General features: G+C 35.8%; 1 protein-coding gene across 1 annotated transcript; it reads right to left on the bottom strand.

Annotated features, from left to right (window-relative positions):
• Window positions 1–144: 144 nt before the first annotated feature.
• Window positions 145–24,107, bottom strand: LOC142976746 (putative transporter svop-1). The gene is made up of 12 exons (XM_076120276.1): window positions 23,871–24,107; window positions 18,635–18,729; window positions 17,035–17,196; window positions 16,254–16,416; window positions 15,035–15,156; window positions 14,410–14,648; window positions 12,813–12,976; window positions 10,250–10,355; window positions 8,914–9,101; window positions 8,364–8,462; window positions 4,792–4,919; window positions 145–303 (listed from the first exon to the last, which is right to left on the bottom strand). Exons 1-12 carry the CDS (start codon window positions 23,945–23,947, stop codon window positions 233–235), a joined length of 1,614 nt encoding a protein of 537 aa, XP_075976391.1. The 5' UTR covers window positions 23,948–24,107; the 3' UTR covers window positions 145–232.

Here is a 24,107-nt window from a genome sequence, read left to right as displayed (position 1 = left end):
CCCTGCAAGGTGGCGAACCATCGAATCGTAAATTTTGAAGGCCGCCCATTAGGAGTATAGAAAGTTCAAATAGAGTATAGAAACTCGCTAAAGAGAATGTGGGGTTTTATCACTGGCCAGATAAATAAAACGAGTTTATTCTTATAAAATATTTAATTATAAAAGTAATAATGTACAAATAATATTTACACAACTAGTAGACAGCACAGTGTTAATCCTAGGTTCCTAACTATCAGCTCTCCGACACTGAATCGTTCTTCGACACGTGGTCCGGCGGTAGAAGGAAGCTGAGAGCTGCGCATACTGTGGACAAAAGAATATGCATTAAATATAAACATGTTTATTTTGGGCAATTTCAATCATTACATGATTTAAAAAGTCCTACAATTTAACAGAGCCTAGACAATATCTTACTAATCCTACTAATATTATAAATGCGTAAGTTTGTGAGAACCTATGGTAGTTTGTTACTCTTTCACGCAAATACTACTGAACCGATTACGATGAAATGGTATACAGATAGCTGAAGACCCAGAATGACACATAGGCTACTTTTTATCCCGGAGTTTCCGAGGGATCGGAATTTACACGGAAAGAGCTTCCACGCGGACGAAGTCGCGAGCGGCCCCTATTGATAATAATTTTGTGGATTACCCAAATAAAGTACCTGTATCAAAAAGAGCACGATTAGCCGCATAAACCTATGGGTCACTGATGGCTCTCTACTAAGTTTTTAGGCACTACTAAGATTTAATATTGCCATTCAACGATTGTCGAGATAATCTTAAACCCCTTTTGTCAAAATCTATCAATTATATTGCAAATATTATGTTCATTCGTTTAAAGTATTTGCGTCATATATCAACGCGTATAATATTGCGGTATCACAGAACTAAAACGCGTGGCTTCGGTTTGTTTTCGTTAGAATTTAGTGTTTAACTAGGTGGTCTGACTGCAGTGTGATATCATTATTATAACGTATTTGATTGTAGCATTGCTATTATGCATGTTTAAAACATTCTAGGTATATATTAAGATTATTACTGAATACAGTTTTTGCCTTAGTATATTTGAGGGTCACGCAAGGTAAACTTTAAAATAGTAATTCTTAACAATTAAATCTGAGATGATGTTTTCGCCGTCACACTTACGGACACGGGCTAATTTACAATTTAATCTATCATTAATTCCAGGAAGTTGGTACCTAACTCTATGCTCATAGATCACTTGTAAGTCTGTTGACTTTACTATAATTTTTACAACACAGTGGTTTATAGCACGTGTATTCTTGTGTATATTGACACAAGTTCACTGTCGCCGTTATCATGGATACCGATACTATCTGCTGTAAAGTTTTACGACTCACAAGGTGAAACTAAGTTCATTTCACTTGTGAAGGTAGGTCCGGTACGTGGGGAGAAAATGTGAAAGTTATTTGAAGTTTTCACGAGTTGATATATGCATTACGTTTCTTGCCTTAGTGTGGCCTTCCGTAGATCCGAGAAGACGAAACATTTTTAAATTATTGTTAGATTATATAGACACATTTTTCTAGATATTTTTAGTTATTATCTACATATCTTGGGCTTAGTTTCAATTTCCTAATGCGGGCAAGAGGGGCAGACACAATATTATGCTTAAAAAATATCTTCGTAAATTTCACAGGGCAAGATAAAAACCCTAATCGCAGATGGTTGGCCGCTTTCATAGTGATGTTTAATTGTAAATCTCTGTGCATTAAACCTGAAAGAACAGGTGCATGCTATAATTTACGACGTATAATGCAATTTGACAGTAAAAACGTGACAATCGGCGGCAGATTACAGCTGCTCAAATGTTGGATAAGAAAGTAATAATGGTAATTAAACTACTTAGATACTGAAGATATGATTTCACACGCCATCACGTCTGTGGCTATCTCTTTGAGGGTATGCATTGATGACGATGAATTTTCGTCGAAAGATAAAAAGGTAGTCAGATATATTAGTGCTAAAGAAGGGTAGTAGACCAGAATTGTTTACTAGATTAATGATAATGCACAATGGCAGATAGGTTGGGATTATTATCATCACGTATTTAAATTAATACACGTAGATTGATGATATGCAAAGTCAGCAAATTGTGAAACGTAAAGCGACTACGAGATATAATTAGTTCTAATCGTTTTTCTACATATTTAAACGCAAATATCGCACGCAAGAGTAAATTCACCTCATATGTTAAACTTAAAAAATACAATAGTTTTGAATAAGGTACGAATATATAAGAACTTGAAGGCTAGGCTTTAATTCTGTAGGTAATATGTGCCATATTGAAGAGGAGGACAATACACAATACACATAAACTAATGAGTTGTCCAATTATATTTATTTACTATGACTAGTTAAGTGAGGCGACAATCTGAGTAATCTGACTCTCTTATTCGTATCACATATAACCTCTAAAACTCAAGAAGCGCGCGCGGCGTAGGAGAGTGAGTGAGAGTGAGTGAGAGTGAGTGAGTGAGAACTAGAGATGTACCGGCACACCGGTTACGTTGAGAAACAATAGAGATGCACCCGCGTGCCGGTTACGTTGATAAACAATAGAGGAGATTCACTACAATATAAACACTTGTTCATTCTTCATAAGCAGTTACTGCTACCCGTATTTTGAATTTGTCATGGAACATTGAATATTTTTAATATTCGTGCAAGGAAATTACAGATAAAAAGAAATCCGGCCAAAAATATTTCGACTCACGCGTGCAAGCACTCATGATAAGCTTTAAATATACGATATAATTAAGCTATAAATAAATATAGCATGTTCAGATCAGCGTGGTAACAGATATGAGATAATAACATGAACATAAAAACACCAGGAGGCTGTTATCAAATTTTACAACCGTATGATAACGCTAATAGTTGTACGAGATTAAAATATAAATTACTGGCTTTTGACCGCAGTTTCGCTTCCACGGAACGTTTAAAAGAAACAAAGCAATCTTTAAATCTTCTCTTTAAAATTTTTATGTCATATAAATCGGTACAGTACTTTTATATGAGAGTTTGAGATCCGGCGGAGTTATTAATGTGTGTATATTTTTACAATAAGACTCATAAATTATGATTCTTCTGTTATGTTTATTAACATTTGCTGTGATTGTGCGTAAATGATGTGTTTTCTAAACTAGATCTTTATCAAGAATCATGTAAACAAAGTATGATCTACTTATGATATGTTTTACTTTCTTTGTTCCGCTATTTAATATGTCCATATTAACCTATCGAATGCTTTAACATTTAAAAATATCCAATTTTATGGAGTCAAGATAATAACGTAACTTTATTTATGGATAAGAAACTTTCCCTTAGACGAAAACAAAAAAATCTTGTAGTCGGTTGAGCGGCGTTCTTAAACGTAATCTATTGTTGAAAGATCAAATTACGCAATTTATGAGAAAATATAAAACAAAAAATATGTATACTGTTTTCCTAGCAGTTAATACTTAACGTTGTCTAAACTATCGCGGCTTGTACACATGATAATAAAATATTAAAATCTTGATACAACTAAAGAACAATAATATTAACAAAACACATGTCATGAACTGCATAGATGTACTTATTTAAAAGATAACCACTGCAGTCTACATACTGATAATTTAAGAAAGTTCAACAACATGCCGAATCGTTTACCTATTTAAATATGTTTTGTTTATAATTGTGTAGTGCGTTCATCGAATGAAGTAAATATTTTTAATTGGTGTTCTTTCTCTACATCTGCGACGATTAGTCATGTTGTTTTCACAGACTGGCAAAACAAAGTGATTAATGTTATAATCTGATAAATAATATAGACTATGTTTCCCAGTTGTATGCAAATATTGCTTAGTACCTCTATGCTCCTTAAATCATATTAATGATCATTGTTGTTTATAAAATTTTCATAAAGACAAAAATCAATTACTGGAACAAAATTATAAAGCAAATTATGAAAGTTATATTTTTAAAGCGTCAATCTTTGGAAATGCGAGTTGGTTTTGATTTTGTATAACACTTTATTTACGCGAAAGTGTGTAGGTACCTATGTAATTTTAGATTACAGTACGATTTCAGGGAGTTAATACGAACTGTAAGTAAACTAGCGGGTCATATGCGAGCTTGCCATTGACCCATACAACACTAATCACCCATGTCTACCGATTGTCTATAACTTATTGTATACCACGGGTTCAACCAAGATGTCATATAGTTATCTGCTAACACGAGGATATAGATAATAGGTATACTTAGCCTTGATATCCGTTTCTTCTTACATCACTACATCCTATGTTGTAACACGTGATGTGTTGTATAATAATGTTATTTACCGTTATCTCGGCGATTAGCTGAGACCTTTCTATTAATATATAAATAAATAAGGAACGACAGACCTTGAGGGTAACGCAGCTGAATGCCTACCGTGCAACTGCGCATATATCGAGGCGTAGTAAGTAATGTTGTTTTGTTCTAAAAGACCCTTTGATATTATAAACAGTATGATAACACGAAACAAAATAAATGTAAGTACATTTTTTTGCGTTCATAATTGTTTTTTCTTGGCCATTATTAAATAAATATCATTGGACAAAGTGCCTCCTCCTTAAATAGAAGCCTTCAGTAAGGTCAGCTGGGCAAGGGTTATTGCCGGTTGGAGTCTTGTATTCCTTAAATTAAGAAGCATTATGTCTATACAAACCTTAGGAGTTATTCTACTTGTTATCGAAGAAGCCAAAGTTATAAGATTTAACATAAAATAGATACTTACTAAAGACTAGAAGAGCGAAGGCATAGAAGGTGACCATGCAGGCCGCGTTGAGGGAGACGCCTGCCGCGTTAGCGCCCACCACGGAGCCTACTCGGCCCAACATCAGTACTGCACCCACTGCTGTACCCCTGTTGAATAAGTTAGCTTGATAAAGTTTCTATAACTCGATAAACATAAATGTATATAACATTAACCAATAAAAAACTACGGGTTTGAAAAATAGATTTGACTTTTGATTTTTAAGAACCATATCTTAATAGATTAGTACCTAATTGTACTTAATTTAGCATATAACGACAACTATATAAGTAACCTGAAGAAGAGTTCCTAACCCACACACCTGGAGCAGCAGAATTAGGTACTTTTTAGTAACACATCGAAATAAAAAATTACTAAGTAGTAAACTGCGATTGAAACTTAAATCGTGTGCAGATTCGAGATCCTTTATCGCTTATAGATATAGCGAAACAGCCTAAAAGTGCCAAAAGAGGTGTGTAAGCATCAAAGCCAGGTCCATAAACTCGAGATAAAACCGTCAGATTACTTATAATCGCAGCACAGCTCGGCTCATGATACTCAGCTGATATTTACGTGCAGTGATATGACATCGCGGGGGGTCACTATATCATATATGTACTATATCATACAATGTACGTACCCACTCATGTTTCAATACATGTATGTATTGCATCAATGATTGCACTTATCTGTTAATTTGTGGGGGTGGAACGGTTTAGCGGGTATAGGTCATTAGGCTATGTGTATATGAACTAACGATATAGAATGTGGAAAATAACATTGATTTTGGTTCGTTTGCAGGATTTTTGCTGATTGTTGAATCAGGTTTGTTGCATATCTGTTTATAATTGTGTAGACTGCCGTACAGCTGTGATTATTCTGTATACGGCGAGAAACATAATACTTATATCGATACTCAGAACAAAAAGTATGTAGCGATCGTAGCTCATATTATATATTTTTTCTACCATAAATCATCATAAGAAAGAGAAGACGGCTTTTATGTATTTACACGTGTGACTACCGTAAGTAATACATTTAAAGATTCTTTATTCACTTTATTTTCAACTTCCAAGAGTATTTTGCTATCAAAATATGTTTTATAAGGTGTGTTTCAAAATGTTATTTATTATTTTAACCTAGAAATATCAGTAGAGAAAGTTCTAAAGCTTTACTAGTATTACGTAATCGTATTTCCAGATTAACTTCTGTAAAAGGTTCTCCGTGTTGTTTGTTATAAACTTAACAAAATAAACCTTATGAAACAAAATAAATATTTTCCTCAGTGTAGAGGGTTTCCTAACAACAGCATAATCCTTTCCAACGTTGTAAAGATACGTGAATGATTATATTAGTTCCCAACATGCGACGAAACATGCGTTGATTACATTTCACTGGTATATTGGTAATCTTTATTGTCTCACCAACTTTTCCATGACTTGTGGATTTTAGGCTCGCTACTACGCAATTACTTTGAATCTTTTGCCTGATTAGACAATGCGAAAACTCGGCCTAGTTTTATGTTATTTTTATCAATCAATAACTTTCAAGAATGTTCCGTTAGAAATTGAGAGATTTATTGCTGAGTGTTCACTGAACACTAAGTAACATTAGTTATAGTTTATTGCCCTTGACATTAAAACAGAGAGATTTTGTCTAAAATTTTCCTTTGACTGTTATATGGAAGAATGCGAATTACGTTAAGAATTATTTTACATCGATATGTTAACAGCTTAAGAAGATAGCTTTGTACACAATCTTTACATCCTTGTTATTCGGCAAATCTTTGAAATTCAACCAATGATTAGATCAGTTTCTTGTAATCAGATAATTACCCCACGCGTAGCTGTATGATATTTTTAACACAATGATATTATTATTTAATTTATTGTGTGTTATTCATAAAAGAGATATATTCCAATTCATGTTTATCACATGTTTTTTTAGGGGAAGGTTAGCGACCGATCAATGGTTTTCATTAAAACGCAATAGATTTGAAGTTATTAGAAATAGTTCGTATCTTGTAAAACTGATTTATGATGCTGTAAATTTAACTTATCGATGTTCAAAGGTACAATAGTATTGAATCGAAGGCAAGTCGTAATATAGGTATGCCTACTATGTTTGGTAATCCAAAGTTTCGTTACAATTTCAATGTTCGATATCTTACACGTGCCTAAATAAATTCTTGGATTCGCACTTTCGTGAATTATTAGTAGGTTTAGAATATTCAAATTCTATTCAAACATAGCCGGAATAAAATAAAGGTAAAAATCAACAGAAATTTTGTGAGAAATTTTGTTTACATTGAATTGTAGTAGGCGCCTAGTAGCGATTATTTTTCTGAACATATTTGAAGTCTACGTGCGTAAGATAACGTTCGTATTGTCCATTAGTTGGTCAGTACACAAAATTCGGAACATATTTGTTTACGTCTCGTACTCTTTACATTACTCGTTAAGTTCCCAGCAACAGAAGTAATCTAATAATTAAGAAAACAATAAAAGTGTACGTACAACAACGATAGAGAATTTTTCCTCAGCCATTAGCAATTTTTGCTCTTTACACAGTCTATCACCGGTCCGAAGTCTTTATTATTATTGATACTATACGAATAGTAAATAAATAAGTAATATTTGTATTTATTTATTTTCTTTGAAAGTTACCGATGTTATCTAATATTTGACAATGATTAGCACGTGCGGACACTTCACACGGTACCGTTTGTAATCGTGTAACTATTTACACTCATTAGGCTACCATATTAATTATATTATCGTACCTATTTGACATAATTATAGTGGACTTTGGCAAATAAAGCTTTTACTAATAAACGTCGTCATAGCTCTGATTAGTAGTATAGTGTTTTGAACTGTTTTGTCATATTCAATCAATTTTTAAACGGTAAAATTATTATTTACATAAGAATATTTACAAATTACTATATATACAAAATCTAAAACAAAAAAAAGGAAAAGAAAGGGAGAGTGCCCTATGCGTCTTCGTCTAATGCTGGCAGCATTCCAACGTTGTTTTGTTTTATTTTATTTTGAGTACAGTTTCAATATGAGTGAAAAAGTGTGTATGTTTTAGTGCAAATTCGTTAAAGTATGTATGTCTTGCTTTTTATCAACTTTTGTTGCAGGGACTTTCCTAACTGCAATTATTTGTGAAAAGCAAAATTATTTTCCTTATTCGTATAAGATAACGGAGTAAGGACGTAATAAAAAGTTGGATTTTGTGTACATGAAAGTTCTATCTAATACGTTTAATACTTTGGATTCAAAGATTTATAATGATCATAAAGTATAACGTTTTTCACTACAAGGTAAGTGCTAGGAAATATAATAATATACCTAAGAAATAAATAATAAGTGACAGGAAAATTCGTAAATTGTTTATTAATTCCCTTAACACAAAAATATTGTGAAATTTTTACCTAACTTACTAACTCATTTCTATTAAGCGTCAACTGCTTTATTTCAGACATAAGGATAACCGAAATCTGTATTCAAGTTTAACACGGAATACAGAGATTATTAGTAGGATCTTACCTGAGACTGGTGGGAAAGAGATGCACGACGTATGCAGTCAGAGGTCCGATACCCAGCGCTGTGATCTGTAGAGATGACATCGCGATACCCGCTACGATTCTGTTAACATCGAATATGATCAGCATTGGAATGAAAATGACACCAAGATTTTTTTTTGAAAAAAGCGTCAGCAGAAAATGTCTGAATACATAAAGATCTATTTGAATATGAGGATAAGTAAGTAGTGACATCTACTGAACAATACTAAAACTGAAGCATTATTGTTGATAACAAGATAATAAACTAGCAAAATGAGTACAATCAAATTTGCAGTGGATATGAACTTACTACTTGACACCAAATATCGCCAAGATTAGTAGTCAAATTTATTGCAAACTACTTCAGTAAACTTGATCATATATGGCCTGCGGAAATCAAACTCTCAGTTTCCTAGTCTAAAGTCGAAAAAAATTCTTCTTGACATTATATGTATGTGCTCAGATAGAAAGATTTTCCCTAAATGTGTGTAAAAAACTTCTAAAAAGAGGGTAAACACTAGTAATTATAATACCTGTTAGTAGTCAATCCAGCGATAAGACAGCCGATGCCCACAACAATGAACATGGCGACGAGCAGCGTCTTCTTGGAGAGCGGGCTCATGCTGGCGGCGGTGACGAGCACGCCGTACACCAGCGTCGTCACCACCATGATGTAGAACGTCTGGTGAGACATCGCGTCCACGCACTCGCCGGCTAACGTCTAGGGAGACGAGAGGATATAGGTTCAGTATTTTCTGCATGATTCGTATGTAACTTTAAGGCGATTTTCTGAACGGTTGACTATCAACAACCGGTAATGTATCCTAAATTTTTGTATGTAAAATCTGATTAGCGGTCCCTACCGACAGCCAACTAGCCGTAGAAACTACTTAATTTTACTTTTTGAGTTACATTTTCAACATCAAATCAGAATCTATTCATGTTAAATGTCAAACTCATGATTCTCGCGAGTTCTTATTTGCCGGCAGTGGAAAATCGCGCTACTGTGGTTATAAAACGAAAAGTTAACGAAACTAGGATTGCTTTTGACACAAACAGACATTTCTTCTACGCATGTTTTCAACTCTACCTAAACACAAACCCTTAATCCTCGTTTAGTTTAAGATAATAAAAAAAGACTGCGCGAAAAAGATATACTACGATTTTTTTAATAAAGGTCGTAGAGAACGCTACGATAAAAAAAAGTATTAACACTGCAACTGCATTAAACAATCAACGGATGCACGTTTTTCATCGGGTCATCAGCATGCATTTGCATGACAAAGCTCACACAAACAGCATTATCTGTTGCACAAAGCACGTGTGCCGTGTGTCGTGTGCTCTACATTATTTACACGACAGTTTCGGGTTTTCCCAACATTGTGCCGCATCAACTGTGGCAACTGTTCACTGTTTGTACAGTAAAGTAAATAATCTGTGTGATAGTCAACGTGAGGCGAGACGAGTGAAAATTAGACTGATAACTGATAATTATAGTACTTTGATGACATATTTAGATATGTTTAAATGTAGAAATATTAAAATTATGTATTAATCGATTTTATTTGGTAGCTTCTTGGTTTTATAGATATTGGATAAAGCTCATAAAACGATTACAAAATCTCGGGTATAATACCCATTTCGAAGATAATTCTATAGGACTCTAAAATTCTCAAAGATAATTCGGAGTTTGATAACATGGTATATGCGGTAGACTTTTCCTAACACCAACAATCTGAAGGAACGTAGGCATTTAATTTATGGGGAGAATGAGATAAGAAATCTTCTTTACCGCACGGATCATTCATCATTACTAATTACTTAGAATTTCATGACGTACTTGTAAACCAAGTGAATGAGCAAACTTACCGAGTTGTCATGACTGAGTATAAGTTCACAGACGGTGCCAGTACTGGAGGGGTGGCTCATCACCTTGTTGATGGTGTCCGGCGCGAACAGGAACAAACCGTTCAAACTGAAAACATACATACTAATTACCACTATGAAAATATAATCCCACACGCTGGTCAGGTAACTGTTGGGGACTTTACATCTTTCAAGAACTATATGAACAACTATCAGACACCAGATATACCAGGTTATCACGACGATTCCCTTTCTCATTAAAACCAGCATTTTTGAAAAGGCATTTTCTTTCCCATGAATGTCCTAATGCTTGGCAAGGGTCTCCTCCCAAACAAGGGAGGGGTTAGGCCGATTCCACCCGCTGGCCAAGTGCGGGTTGCGGACAAATTTTAGGCATGCAGGGTTTTATCACTATGATTTCCTTCACCGTTAAAGCATGTGATAATTATTTCTAATACACACATAACTTCGAAAAGTCATTGGTCTGTTGCCTCGGGTTCGAACCTGCGACCTCTTGCGTGGGAGGTGTCAACATATACCACTACCACAAGGGTTTATTAAAATTTAAGATATTTCTTGATGGACTATACCTATACCTCGACGGAGTTTACTATACCTATATGTACTTACAATGAGAAGACTCCGAACATGAGCACTCTGGTGAGAGCGAACCACTTGAGATGTGGCGGCATCAGTAGCGACAGTGCTGAAGAGTGCTGCGGCGGTGACGTCAGCTCACACCCTGAACCACTGCGCTCTGAACCAGTCTCGTGGGGAGACTGTATCAACTATATCTAACTAACTAAATACCTATATGTACTTACAATGAGAAGACTCCGAACATGAGCACTCCGGTGAGAGCGAACCACTTGAGATGTGGCGGCATCAGTAGCGACAGTGCTGACGAGTGCTGCGGCGGTGACGTCAGCTCACACCCTGAACCACTGCGCTCTGAACCAGTCTCGTGAGGAGACTGTATCAACTTTACCTAAGTAAATATCTATATGTACTTACAATGAGAAGACTCCGAACATGAGCACTCCAGTGAGAGCGAACCACTTGAGATGTGGCGGCATCAGTAGCGACAGTGCTGAAGAGTGCTGCGGCGGTGACGTCAGCTCACACCCTGAACCACTGCGCTCTGAACCAGTCTCGTGGGGAGACTGTATCAACTATATCTAACTAACTAAATACCTATATGTACTTACAATGAGAAGACTCCGAACATGAGCACTCCGGTGAGAGCGAACCACTTGAGATGTGGCGGCATCAGTAGCGACAGTGCTGAAGAGTGCTGCGGCGGTGACGTCAGCTCACACCCTGAACCACTGCGCTCTGAACCAGTCTCGTGGGGAGACTGTATCAACTATATCTAACTAACTAAATACCTATATGTACTTACAATGAGAAGACTCCGAACATGAGCACTCTGGTGAGAGCGAACCACTTGAGATGTGGCGGCATCAGTAGCGACAGTGCTGAAGAGTGCTGCGGCGGTGACGTCAGCTCACACCCTGAACCACTGCGCTCTGAACCAGTCTCGTGGGGAGACTGTATCAACTATATCTAACTAACTAAATACCTATATGTACTTACAATGAGAAGACTCCGAACATGAGCACTCCGGTGAGAGCGAACCACTTGAGATGTGGCGGCATCAGTAGCGACAGTGCTGAAGAGTGCTGCGGCGGTGACGTCAGCTCACACCCTGAACCACTGCGCTCTGAACCAGTCTCGTGGGGAGACTGTATCAACTATATCTAACTAACTAAATACCTATATGTACTTACAATGAGAAGACTCCGAACATGAGCACTCCGGTGAGAGCGAACCACTTGAGATGTGGCGGCATCAGTAGCGACAGTGCTGACGAGTGCTGCGGCGGTGACGTCAGCTCACACCCTGAACCACTGCGCTCTGAACCAGTCTCGTGGGGAGACTGTATCAACTATATCTAACTAACTAAATACCTATATGTACTTACAATGAGAAGACTCCGAACATGAGCACTCCGGTGAGCGCGAACCACTTGAGATGTGGCGGCATCAGTAGCGACAGTGCTGAAGAGTGCTGCGGCGGTGACGTCAGCTCACACCCTGAACCACTGCGCTCTGAACCAGTCTCGTGGGGAGACTGTATCAACTATATCTAACTAACTAAATACCTATATGTACTTACAATGAGAAGACTCCGAACATGAGCACTCCGGTGAGCGCGAACCACTTGAGATGTGGCGGCATCAGTAGCGACAGTGCTGACGAGTGCTGCGGCGGTGACGTCAGCTCACACCCTGAACCACTGCGCTCTGAACCAGTCTCGTGGGGAGACTGTATCAACTATATCTAACTAACTAAATACCTATATGTACTTACAATGAGAAGACTCCGAACATGAGCACTCCGGTGAGCGCGAACCACTTGAGATGTGGCGGCATCAGTAGCGACAGTGCTGACGAGTGCTGCGGCGGTGACGTCAGCTCACACCCTGAACCACTGCGCTCTGAACCAGTCTCGTGGGGAGACTGTATCAACTATATCTAACTAACTAAATACCTATATGTACTTACAATGAGAAGACTCCGAACATGAGCACTCCGGTGAGCGCGAACCACTTGAGATGTGGCGGCATCAGTAGCGACAGTGCTGAGGAGTGCTGCGGCGGTGACGTCAGCTCGCAGCCTGAACCACTGCGCTCTGAACCAGTCTCGTGCGGGGACTTTAGGAACTTTACCTGTAATAAAAAAAATATCATGATTTTGAATTATTCATATAGTAACATATAGTTTTATTATTATAGCAGCAGTAATGTTTGTGTATACCACAACCTGGTCAAACGAACATTCCAGGCCCTGACCATTTAGCAGCACAAAATTGTTAAATATTACCATATGAAGTATATTAATATAATCATATTATAATTTTCTTATCGTAAGTGATAAAACTTGCTGCAAAACTAGCGCAGGCGCTAACCATAAGCAATAAGAACACCCATAACAGCAGGTGGCTAATTTTCTGCTTAGTAAGACTCCAGACTCCAGTGTACTTGAGGCTCTCATCAGCAGCGAACATAAGGACCGCAGTAATAAGAAGACCGATGTTCTCATCATCTCATGTATATAAGACCCCGAGACCCCATGACTTAGAGGGGTCTAATTATTTATTACATCTTTGAAAAATTCTACTCTTCAGAAATGAATATTCAGACAACTCGGCAAGACAACAGTGTGATGTTTACCGCCTTTGTCTAAGCAAATGTAACACTGCTCTGATGCATAAAAGTATCTATCATAAGGCACCTATAATCTATAATAAAATACCTAAAGAGATAAAGGCAATGAATCTGAACTTATTTAAGAAAAAATTTAAAGCCCTTTTACAACAAAAATGTTACTATACTATAAATGATTATTTTAATGATAAATTCTAATATAATTCATTCCTTTGACATTTAAATTTAATTTTGGTATTCATTATTTAATTTTCATAATCCTTTGACATTTAATTTTTAATTAGCTATTTCTATTTATTTTTGACATTAATTATTATTATTTTCTTAACATAAGTGCCTGAATTTATTGTCTTTTAGCTTAATTTAATTAATTATTTATTTAAATTATGGTATTTCATAGGTAATATGTAATAAGTTAATAACAATGCTATTTCAATTCTCTTTTGCATGCCACTCAATGGTAGGAACACTTGAAACTATGTATACCTATAACATCTTTGTAACAGTATATATATTCGCTTAGCCTTTGTTCCAAACTATGTTGGAGTCGGCTTCCAGTCTCACCGGATGCAGCTGAATACCAGTGTTTTACAAGGAGCGACTGCCTATCTGACCTCCACAACCCAGTTACTTAGGTATTAACACGATACCCTTCGGTAAGACTGGTTGTCAGACTTTCAAGCTTCTGACTACTGTTAACGACTGTCAAAGATCTTCGAAAATGACAGCCGGGACCCACAATTTAACGTGCCTTCCGAAACACGGAGAAACTCGATATGTTTAGGATGGTCACCCATCCACGGAACAACCTCGGCAAGCGTAGCTTAACCTCAGAGATCGATCCGTGCGGCTGTTGTAAACTAAGCCACGAGCTCTTTCTTCTCTTGTAACAGTGCTTTCTGCAAAAATAAATGATTTGATTTGATAACACTTACACAAAAAGTATCTTCAGGCATCCCACTATTGACGCTGTAGATCCTCCTCACGACCTCCAGAGCCTCTTGCTCCTTGCCTCTCGTCATGAGGAACTTGGGACTCTCATCGGCCGTGAACATGAGGACCGCGGTGATGAGGAGTGGGAGGGAGTAGACCGCGGTGAGGAGACGCCACGGTCTCATGTCTATTGCACCCCAGTCGTATTGCCAGTCGTAGGAGAGGATCAGCCACGCTAACCCTGGGTAAAAATGCGGCGTGTTTTAATGAACAACCAGGGATATAAAAAAATTAAAACACTACTTTTTTAATGACCTTTGTACCATTATTTTATTAAGTTAAAATATAATGTCTGACTCGATTGTTGAAAAGCTACATTTTTGCTTAATTGAAAGCTACATTTTTGCTCTATATATTTTTTTAAAATATACCCACTATGTGTGTATGTAAATTCGAAACGCCTGATCTTATAGTAATGCAAAGTGCAACTCTACAGAGTACTACAATTTCTACAAACATTTTTTTACCGTTTTTGGCATAGTGTTTAGTAGTTAGCTTTGATCAAACTGCCATGATTGTTATCTTCATATTTAGATGAAATAATTTGAAATCAAGGACATATATTACCGGGGCTGAAGACAGTGAGTACGTTGATGAGTCCGTTAGTGATGAGTACAGCGGTGTCGCGCCGATGACGCGGCAACATCTCGGACGTGTACGCGTACCCTAGCGACGACGGACATGATAAACTGGAAACATAATAAGAAATTATTAATCATAGTCTTCTTTTAGCACAAAGTCAAGGATTTTAGTACAATAAAGTCTAAGTACTAAAGTGATTTAAATCGAATTTTAAAGTTGCTGAAAATACCATTGGTGTTTAAATCCTTATATATGTTACTGTAAAAGCCCGAACTGTGGTAAATCCTAAGATTTTCCGGTAAAACCTAAGATTTACCAACTCTCAATAGTAAAAGTCCGAACAAGCCAGAGTTTAAAAACTATGTTACGATATGTAAAAAAATCCTCCTTCATAACTATGTTTATAACTATTTCACGGTATAATTATATACTGTAACATAGTTATAAAGAAGGAGTTTTGGGCAAAGCGACATGGGTACGTTAGGTTAGAAGGCTAAGGTGGGAGCGAGCGAAGCGAAGCTCCCACCTTCGCCTTCGTGGTTATTTTTTTTTAACCACCCAGTAGGAGGAGCCCCGCGAAGCGGGGCTCCGGCGACATCTCGATATCATCAAGTGAATATAGGTAAAAGTTCGAAATAAAATAATTGTTTGGACTTTTACCATTGCGAGTTGGTAAATCTTAGGTTATACCGGAAAATCTTAGGATTTACCACCGTTCGGGCTTTTACAGTAACATATATATAATTCTTCTAAGCTGTAAGTGTGTATGTCACTGAACACCGATTTTGATGAAATTTTTTGTGTGTGTTCAAGGGGATCTGAGAATGGTTTAGATTCACAATTTTGTCCGCTAGACAATGGTTTTTTAATTAATTTTTAATTTATTAGTGGTTTGTTGATTTTGGAATGTTTTACACTGAATTCAACAGACGGCGCTACCATCGCAGTCTCAAAGACAGGGCAACGTCTGTCGGGTCCGCTAGCATTGGTAAAAATAGACACAGACCATATAGAAAAAACGTAAGCATCTTTCGTTATACCGTCTCAGCCAAAATTGTGACAAATATGACAGCCTCATGACTAAAGCAACGGACTCATTTTTACTCCATAAAAAAATTAGGTTAAAAGTTAAAAAAAAAAAAAAGGGTTATATTTTCTAAAATATTTAAGGTAAAAAGGTACTGAAGATAACGCTCATACTTACAATAGAGAGCAAGCGAATTTAAATACTGCGAAACTAACAAGGTTTGGCATGAAGGCGGCGATGAACGCCATAGCACCTGATACTGCTAGAGAGCCCAGCAGTACTGGCTTCCTGCCTAAATTGTCGGCCGCTCTACCCCAGAACGGTGCTGTGAGGATTACACCTGGAATTTAAAGAATTGTAGAAATATATTTATTAATAATAGTTTAGTGCCTTTTCTAAGTGCTCAAGTGTATAATAATAACTAATGAATACACTTTTCGATCGTGGTATTGCTACTGTGTGTGTGTGTGCAATTCCATTTAAACGTTGTGTTTTTATTTCATAGCGCCTATTCAACTCGCGTAAGAAACTTTCTAGAGAGTGTTTGACGTTATCTGTAGGCACATTATTCATTGTCAATAATGAAAATACAGTGCTGTCCTTTATCTGAGTCATGTCAATCACGCAGATAGAAGTGAATGACAGGTATCCATTCTATCAACATACATTTACGGACCCCTAATATTAATAAAGCTTCCCTGTAAATATAAATAGAAATGTTTTCTTTCGAAACTACCTAACGAGACAGAAAAAAAGCATTAACAGATTTTGTAGAAGAGGTGTTGAACGGGTCCTTTCGTCTACTCTTTTACTCAAAGTTAACGGTTGACTGATATGAGTAGAGAATCAAAATTTTAATGTGTTTTGCCAAGTTTGCTATTTATGTACATAGTGACCAATTTATATGTTCTATCTACCTTTGTATTAGACCATCAGTATTTCAGATTGTTGTACTCACCTATATTAGGTAGTGAAGTTAGTATTCCTTTAAGAGAGTCAGGTACATCGAGGTCGCACGCCGCGGCAGGAAGGATGAACGCTACTCCGATCATCTCCAGGATGGCGGCGAGCAGTGTCGCCAGCATCAAGATGCAGTGCAGGAACTGATATTTACCAGCGCCTGCGGAAAATGTATTACAAGTTGTGAATAGGTGACTTGTGGTTTTATTTTGATTGCTTTCATTACGGGCTGTTTTCCCAAAAGACACGTTAAAGTTTAATTTTGACAAACGGTAGATATACATATTTATCAAAGGATACTTTAAAAGAATAACAGACGTTTTCGACAACATTTTACTGTCCCACTGCTGGACAAAGGTCTCCTCCCAAAATCTAATAGAGGTCTTAGGCCTTGAGTACAATATAGGGCTTAGGCCTTGAGTCCACCACGCTGGCCAAGTGCTGGTTGGGGGGGATTTTGCATGCCCTCAATAAATGAACGAAACAATTTTTTTTCCTCATGATGTTTTCATTCGCCGTTAAAGCAAATGATAATTATTTCTAATACACAGATAACTTTAAAAAGTCATTAGTGTGTTGCTAACTTGCTACCTAAGTTCGCTTTTTTTTTCGGAAATATAAAATCTAGCGCAATTTCATCACTACTATTGTTAATTATAAAATGTAATGAGTACACAATAAGAACCTACGACATATCCAAAGGCTTGATGCCCTATCCATTCGCTTACTAAAGTTCGTAAATATAAATAAATAAGTCAGTACATGACAAAAATTTCCCTAAATAGCCTTATCCTACAATTGTGCTTGAAAGAAATCCATAACAAACTTAACATTTGTAGTTAAAGTACTCGTACAAAATTAACCATTTATCAAAACGATTACTCATCACTTTACTCTGCGGCGTTGTTTTAGTAGTATTATTATTGTACTGTGTTTGTAAGCAAGTTAAAGGCTTAGCCGGCGGATGTAGTACATCCACTTTACGCTAATTCTAATTATGACATAATATGTATGTCGCTCCTTATCTACATCTAGACGAATCTTGTTTACCAAATGTCGCGCATTTACTAATTTTATTGGGGTACAGTCACGAGCAATAATGAGTGCACAATGTCGTATCTTAAGACTTTCTTCAATGCAAATCTTCTATAATATGTATTAAAATTTTAGCAACTTTTTGAAATAATTTCATTTGATAAAACAGTGATTTTAAAATATATATTTTTTTAAGTTATCAATCAGCAGTCATTTTAATGTTATCGATGGAAATTTAATTGGTAATGTTTTTTTTTGTTCTAAAATACTAAGACAACTCCCGCACTATGAATGGCTATTATATCGCGGGGACTTTTACAAATATACAACAACGCAAACAATGTACAACCAGACCCGAAACAACTATTTGTGAATTACACAAATATTTGTACCATGCGGAAACTGAACCAACAACCACCTTTTTACACACTTTTGCTCTAACTAGTTTAGTATACACACCGCTCTCGCTCTGAATTGTCCATATAAACCCATGTCATTTTTTTCTGTAGGTACCAGTCTAAAAATCTTGCATAGACGTAAAAACAACTGAAGAGTATACTGACCTGCAAACTGCAGTGCCTCCTCCAGGTCTGCCTCCATGACGGTGGCCTGCACCGGCTCCACGTTGGCCATTATCACATGACGCATGTTCACTTCTCTGAAGACAACAACAACAGGACAATATATTATTTATTACGTTATCTTAATAGCCACTTACTAGTTTAATTGACACTCTCAATCTTACAAGCTTCTATATCTATACAGTGTCCCGTATTCTGAGTGACGACTTTCTCTCATATTCAAAAGATTACTGTAATTATTTTTAAGTTTGCTACAGATATTAATATTTTCTTATGTTTCAGCCACCATAAGTGAAGACTACTTACAATTATGCCATGAAAACAATGGCTATCTGCTTGAACAAAGTCACAAAATAATCTCAAAAACAAGGTCGATGTTACTCAATCATAGATATAAACGATTTACATTACTTATTTGTTGCACCATGATTTCTGTTTCAGTTCAAAATCCACAGTTAACTGAAGTAAGTATATACATAGGTACTTTGTACATTGGCAAGCCTAAGTCAGAAATATTGCTTGGTCAGAAAGATAAACTCTCATTGTAAGGATTATTGTACTGCGGGGATTTTCGAAACAAAACACAACCGCATATTGCGCAACGTAACAATACGGTCAGTATGTAATTGGTTCAAAGAAATCGTGTGTTTTTTTAATCTATTGTATACAGTATTGTAGTCAAAGAAAATATTTATAAGCGACCCTTGAAAACGGAAAATAGCCGTACATGAAATAAGGGCAGCGCTTTGAAATTATAGGCTTGGGATTTACGCTATAGACACATACATACACTGTAGCTGCAAGAATGAGCAAATATGCAAGAAGTAAACATAAAAAGAAATTATATAGAGAAATATGAAAGCCGTAGGTAGTCATTTTTGTAACGATTTTTAGGTAGAGTTTAGGTATTACATAAATATATTATCAACAGGTACATTCATAATAATATTTCACAATCAGTCTATCATGATGTTAGACATGACCTTAGATAACGTATATGCGCCCTTCTTAATACAAAGGGCCGTAAATCTTATCAAACCATTGATTTCCAGGGCGTTATCAAACGATTTCTCGGTCAATGGTACCCAAGTACTGATAATAACTGCATTTTATCTTTTTTAATTAATCCCCGCGACATATAATAAAATATGACGAGTTGGCTATTTCAAAACACATTAGTATCAACGATATTTGTATCTACTAATATTATAAATGCGAAAGTTTGTGAGGATGTATGTATGTTTTTTACTCTTTTACACAAACGAATTTTCAGGTTTGGTACGCATATAATTGAGCCACACCAAATTCGCTAATTCAATCTGACCCCATCTTAATCATATCTGCAATAGATGAATAAAAGCCAATGATGATGACGCATATAATTTATAACCGAGAGTAACACGTACGAAGTTTTATCACACGGAACAAGTCGCGGGCAGAAGCTTATAAATAATAATTAAAACATTGATTGATTGCAGTATCATTTCCGAAAGTAAAATAGCAATTAAAGTTAATAAAGAAAATAGCAATGACTAATTGATTGATACTTGTTTATCACATAATTTTCACACCTTGATTTGATTGACATTTTCTTTTCCAATTCTTCGGCACACATTTTAATGTTTAAATAAATATGAAGAGATCACTAAAACAGCCTTAGCTATTTGAACGTATATCGTGAAATGATTTAACGTACTGTCGATTAATCTCTGTGTCGCTTGCTTTTATTACATTTATGCGGCACTTTCAAGATTTGTGAGAGTAAACAGATGTTTTTGATAAGAACACACTAAATCCTAAGATAATCTGTAAAGGAAGAGTGTCATGATACAAAATATTTCCGTTAGAACTAGACACATAGATAGATTATAGATGTTGTTCAATATTAAATAGTTGTTAAATAGGTGTTGGAACTTAAATTAGCTTTATTCTTAGTATTCATTTGTAACGTATAGTGTTTAGCACGAAATAAACATGCTGACTCTACCTGAAGCTTCGTTAATTTTATTAAGAATTACAACACCATACTATAAAATTCCAATGTTTCCTACGTGATAAAATGATTTATTTCAACTATTTCAATGTTAATACTTGTTACTGGCGGTACTAAATGAGGTACATGAAGTTTGTGAGGATTGTTCCAAGTGGCGTTCTTTGGTCTCTGTCTATCTATGGGAAAAGACGTGATATTATGTATTAAACCTTAGTGGACACGCACAAAATATAACAAGTTTTTCAACTTAAGCACACTGAATGGTCAGTCGCAAACAGTCTGCCAGGGTAGCTAATGCCTAATTTCACAATAATTCATATTTGCAAAAAAAACTAAGCAAATATACACAAATGTGTCTACATTGTAAATATGAATCATAAAACACGTCTAGTCTTTTTATCTCTGTCTGATATAGTAAAATTTTACTATCACTCGAGATCATTCGCAGATCCTTGTATGACTCAATTTGAGATGACCCACTGATAGCATATCCACGATGTGATTTGATAGGTTGTACCTAGGGAGATTCGAAAAAACCAGCCTTATGTGGTCATCGTTTGGTGAATGATGAGTGTGATGACAAATATATTATTATACATGAGAGTAAGGTATCTCGCTCGAGCTCAACTCTTGGATTACTTGAAGTCGTAGCTCTGTTCAATATATGGCTACGGAACCGTTTAAATGGCTTAGTATAAACTTTTTTCATTAAACTAATAATCGGCTGTACAATTTGTTGTAAGCACTGCATTAATTCATTTTATTTTGTACATTATGACTTTGTGTAGCATAACATTATAATTCCTTATTCATTGTATTTGACGTAATTAATAACCTTTAAATTTTAACATGTTTGTTTTGTCTCAAGTGCACTAATACTAAATAAACATTACGTAGTGTCATATAATCTTAAATCCGAGATAAGATAAATAAATTAATAACATAACATGACATTGTGATTTTGGGAGTCGGTCATAAAAAATAATTTTATTTTTCTAAACCAAAGAAATCAACTATGTAACAAAGACATATTTCTACTTTCCTTATTTAATTAAGTGGATAAAGCACTTAATTGAAATAAAACTTATAAATACTATCATGAAACTTTTCATACAGAATTAAATGTAAATTGTAAGAAATCAAAACAAACCTCTTGGTCATATTGGCATGTAAATAACCGACGGGTTTCCTCCCGAAGCACATATTATTCACTTTATTTATTGTTAACACTTTAAGTATTTAAAACTTTAAATTATTTGCACGATACTTATAAATTAAAATTAAACATTTTATAAAATATCGATGCTAAAAAAGTTTTCCCGCGTCCGCGTCGTATTACACTTTTTTTTATTTAAGAGCTACACTTTCCAGACTGCCAGTATTATTGATATGGATCCTGTTTACTGAATAACAAATAAATCTTTCCGTGTAAATAACTAATCTTTTGTTTTGTTTATAATAATTACTTTTATTATTGTAATTAGAATTGCATCTTTGTGATCACGTGAATGTATCTTTACACAGATAGCAAAAGAGCAGTAACTTTCTCCCGGACTTACTCTGTCTCTTATTAAAATCACAGCTCTCTCTCACACTAGGGACAGTGAGGTAAAGGGTGAAAGCATTGTTTCTAAGGGTACTTATGTATAGAGTGCAGCCACTGAGCATCACCGGCTATCTTATCTATACGGGAAGGTCTCTCGCCCTCAGGACACGTGCGTTGATAACAACTCTAGTTTTTGCTAGTTTTTCTCTACAGGAAAACTGGTGTTACCGACGTCATAATAAATTATATTGTACGATTAAATATAGATATATTAACACACATGTGATAGTTCCGGTATCATTGTAATTCGATTTTCAGATGACTTACAATAAATGCGGATTTGAGCATTGACAATCAAATCCCAATTTAAAAAGTAAACAACTGCAAACTATTTGGCGAAGCATAGAGCTACAGTTTATCTTCTAACATCATAGAGTATCATTTGTTTTTCTTTCTCTAATTAGTCTGTAACATTACGGAAGCAGTGCAATTTCGTTACAATGTCGTCTATTTTCCTCATCGCCTATCTTTTCAGCATTTATCTGTAGTTACAATGTAAGGAAAGGTCGCCTAAATAAGACATTATAACCAGTATCCGGCGGAATATGATCAACAAGGTTAAGTCAGGTCAGGTCTAGGTTTACGAATACGTCTGATTTCAGCTCTGTAAGGGGCATTTTGAATTCCTGTCTGGGGGTCTGACGCGGAAGTGAAGGTATTAAGAAATTTGAAGAAAAGTCCACTGAGACCGTGTAAAATGTAAAGTAAAGATATCAATATGAAATAGATAGTAAATTGTGTCATTCGTAGAATTAGGTAATAAGATATTTTGTCAAACAATTGTATGATAGAAAAAAACAGTTGTTACGTCAAAATAAGTAATCAATAAAAGTTATCCATGGGAAAAGTGTATCTGATTATCAAATATCTCAAAAATCTATAAATTAAGTAGATCTATGTGGCGGCATATTTTTCGGAACAAATAACGTCATTCATGTTAATACGTTGTGTAGACACGTTTGATAAAAAACCAAGTTTTACCCAAAAATATTGTTTAACAGTTTGTTAGTATGGCAAACAAGAACTTGTAGCCAAGGGACTGCGAAGTTATTCAGAAAACCACACAAAATTGGTATTTGTGGCTTTTCGTAGAATTAACACTTAACCTACCTACCTGTTTTTAGATTAAAAACATCTTTCAATCTGCGTATTTATTTCAATTACTACTTCTTTTTACTTAAGTCTGAACCATCATAAAAAAGCTAGATTATGTTACATACATATTGTAACATTATACACTACTATTTACCTAGGTAAATAGGTAGTGACTATGTCGATAGTGCAATGAGCGGGATTCCAATCTACGACCTCTCGATCACAAGTCCGTGTCTTATTCTTCAGAGATTAGATTAGAGATCTAAAGTAGAGATATAATAAAGCTAGACATCTTCAAGCATGTAACTTATTACTTTGTAAGTGAAGACACGTGTAACGTACATTGTAACTTAAGAGCTTTTTAACACTTTTCTCTTACAAAATGACTGAAAACATACACAAACATGCTTGTAGAGGTGTATGAAATAGCAGGTGAGCCTATTGCCATAAACCGGACTAGATGTATTTATTATAAAACAATACTAAAGGTATTTACAGTAGTATAAATTAATTGAAAGATTTACCTGTCACTCTGTTTCCTCACAATTTTACCGAACATATTCTGAAACACTGAAGTATCTTGTTGTACGGGAAAAGGCATGACTTTCACTATTTATCAACTTATGAGGAAAATATTCTACAATTTACAGCACGACTTTACAAAAACCACGTTTCACCTCAACGTCACGACGTGTTAAATATCTAAGATACACTACACTTTCCTATGTATCACCACCTGTTTTATACAATGTCAAAAGCAT

Source organism: Anticarsia gemmatalis, chromosome 11, assembly GCF_050436995.1.
Source record: "Anticarsia gemmatalis isolate Benzon Research Colony breed Stoneville strain chromosome 11, ilAntGemm2 primary, whole genome shotgun sequence".
Taxonomy (NCBI): domain Eukaryota; kingdom Metazoa; phylum Arthropoda; class Insecta; order Lepidoptera; family Erebidae; genus Anticarsia; species Anticarsia gemmatalis.
The sequence above is the reverse complement of the archived record's forward strand: the minus strand, read 5'-3'. Positions and strand labels throughout refer to the sequence as shown.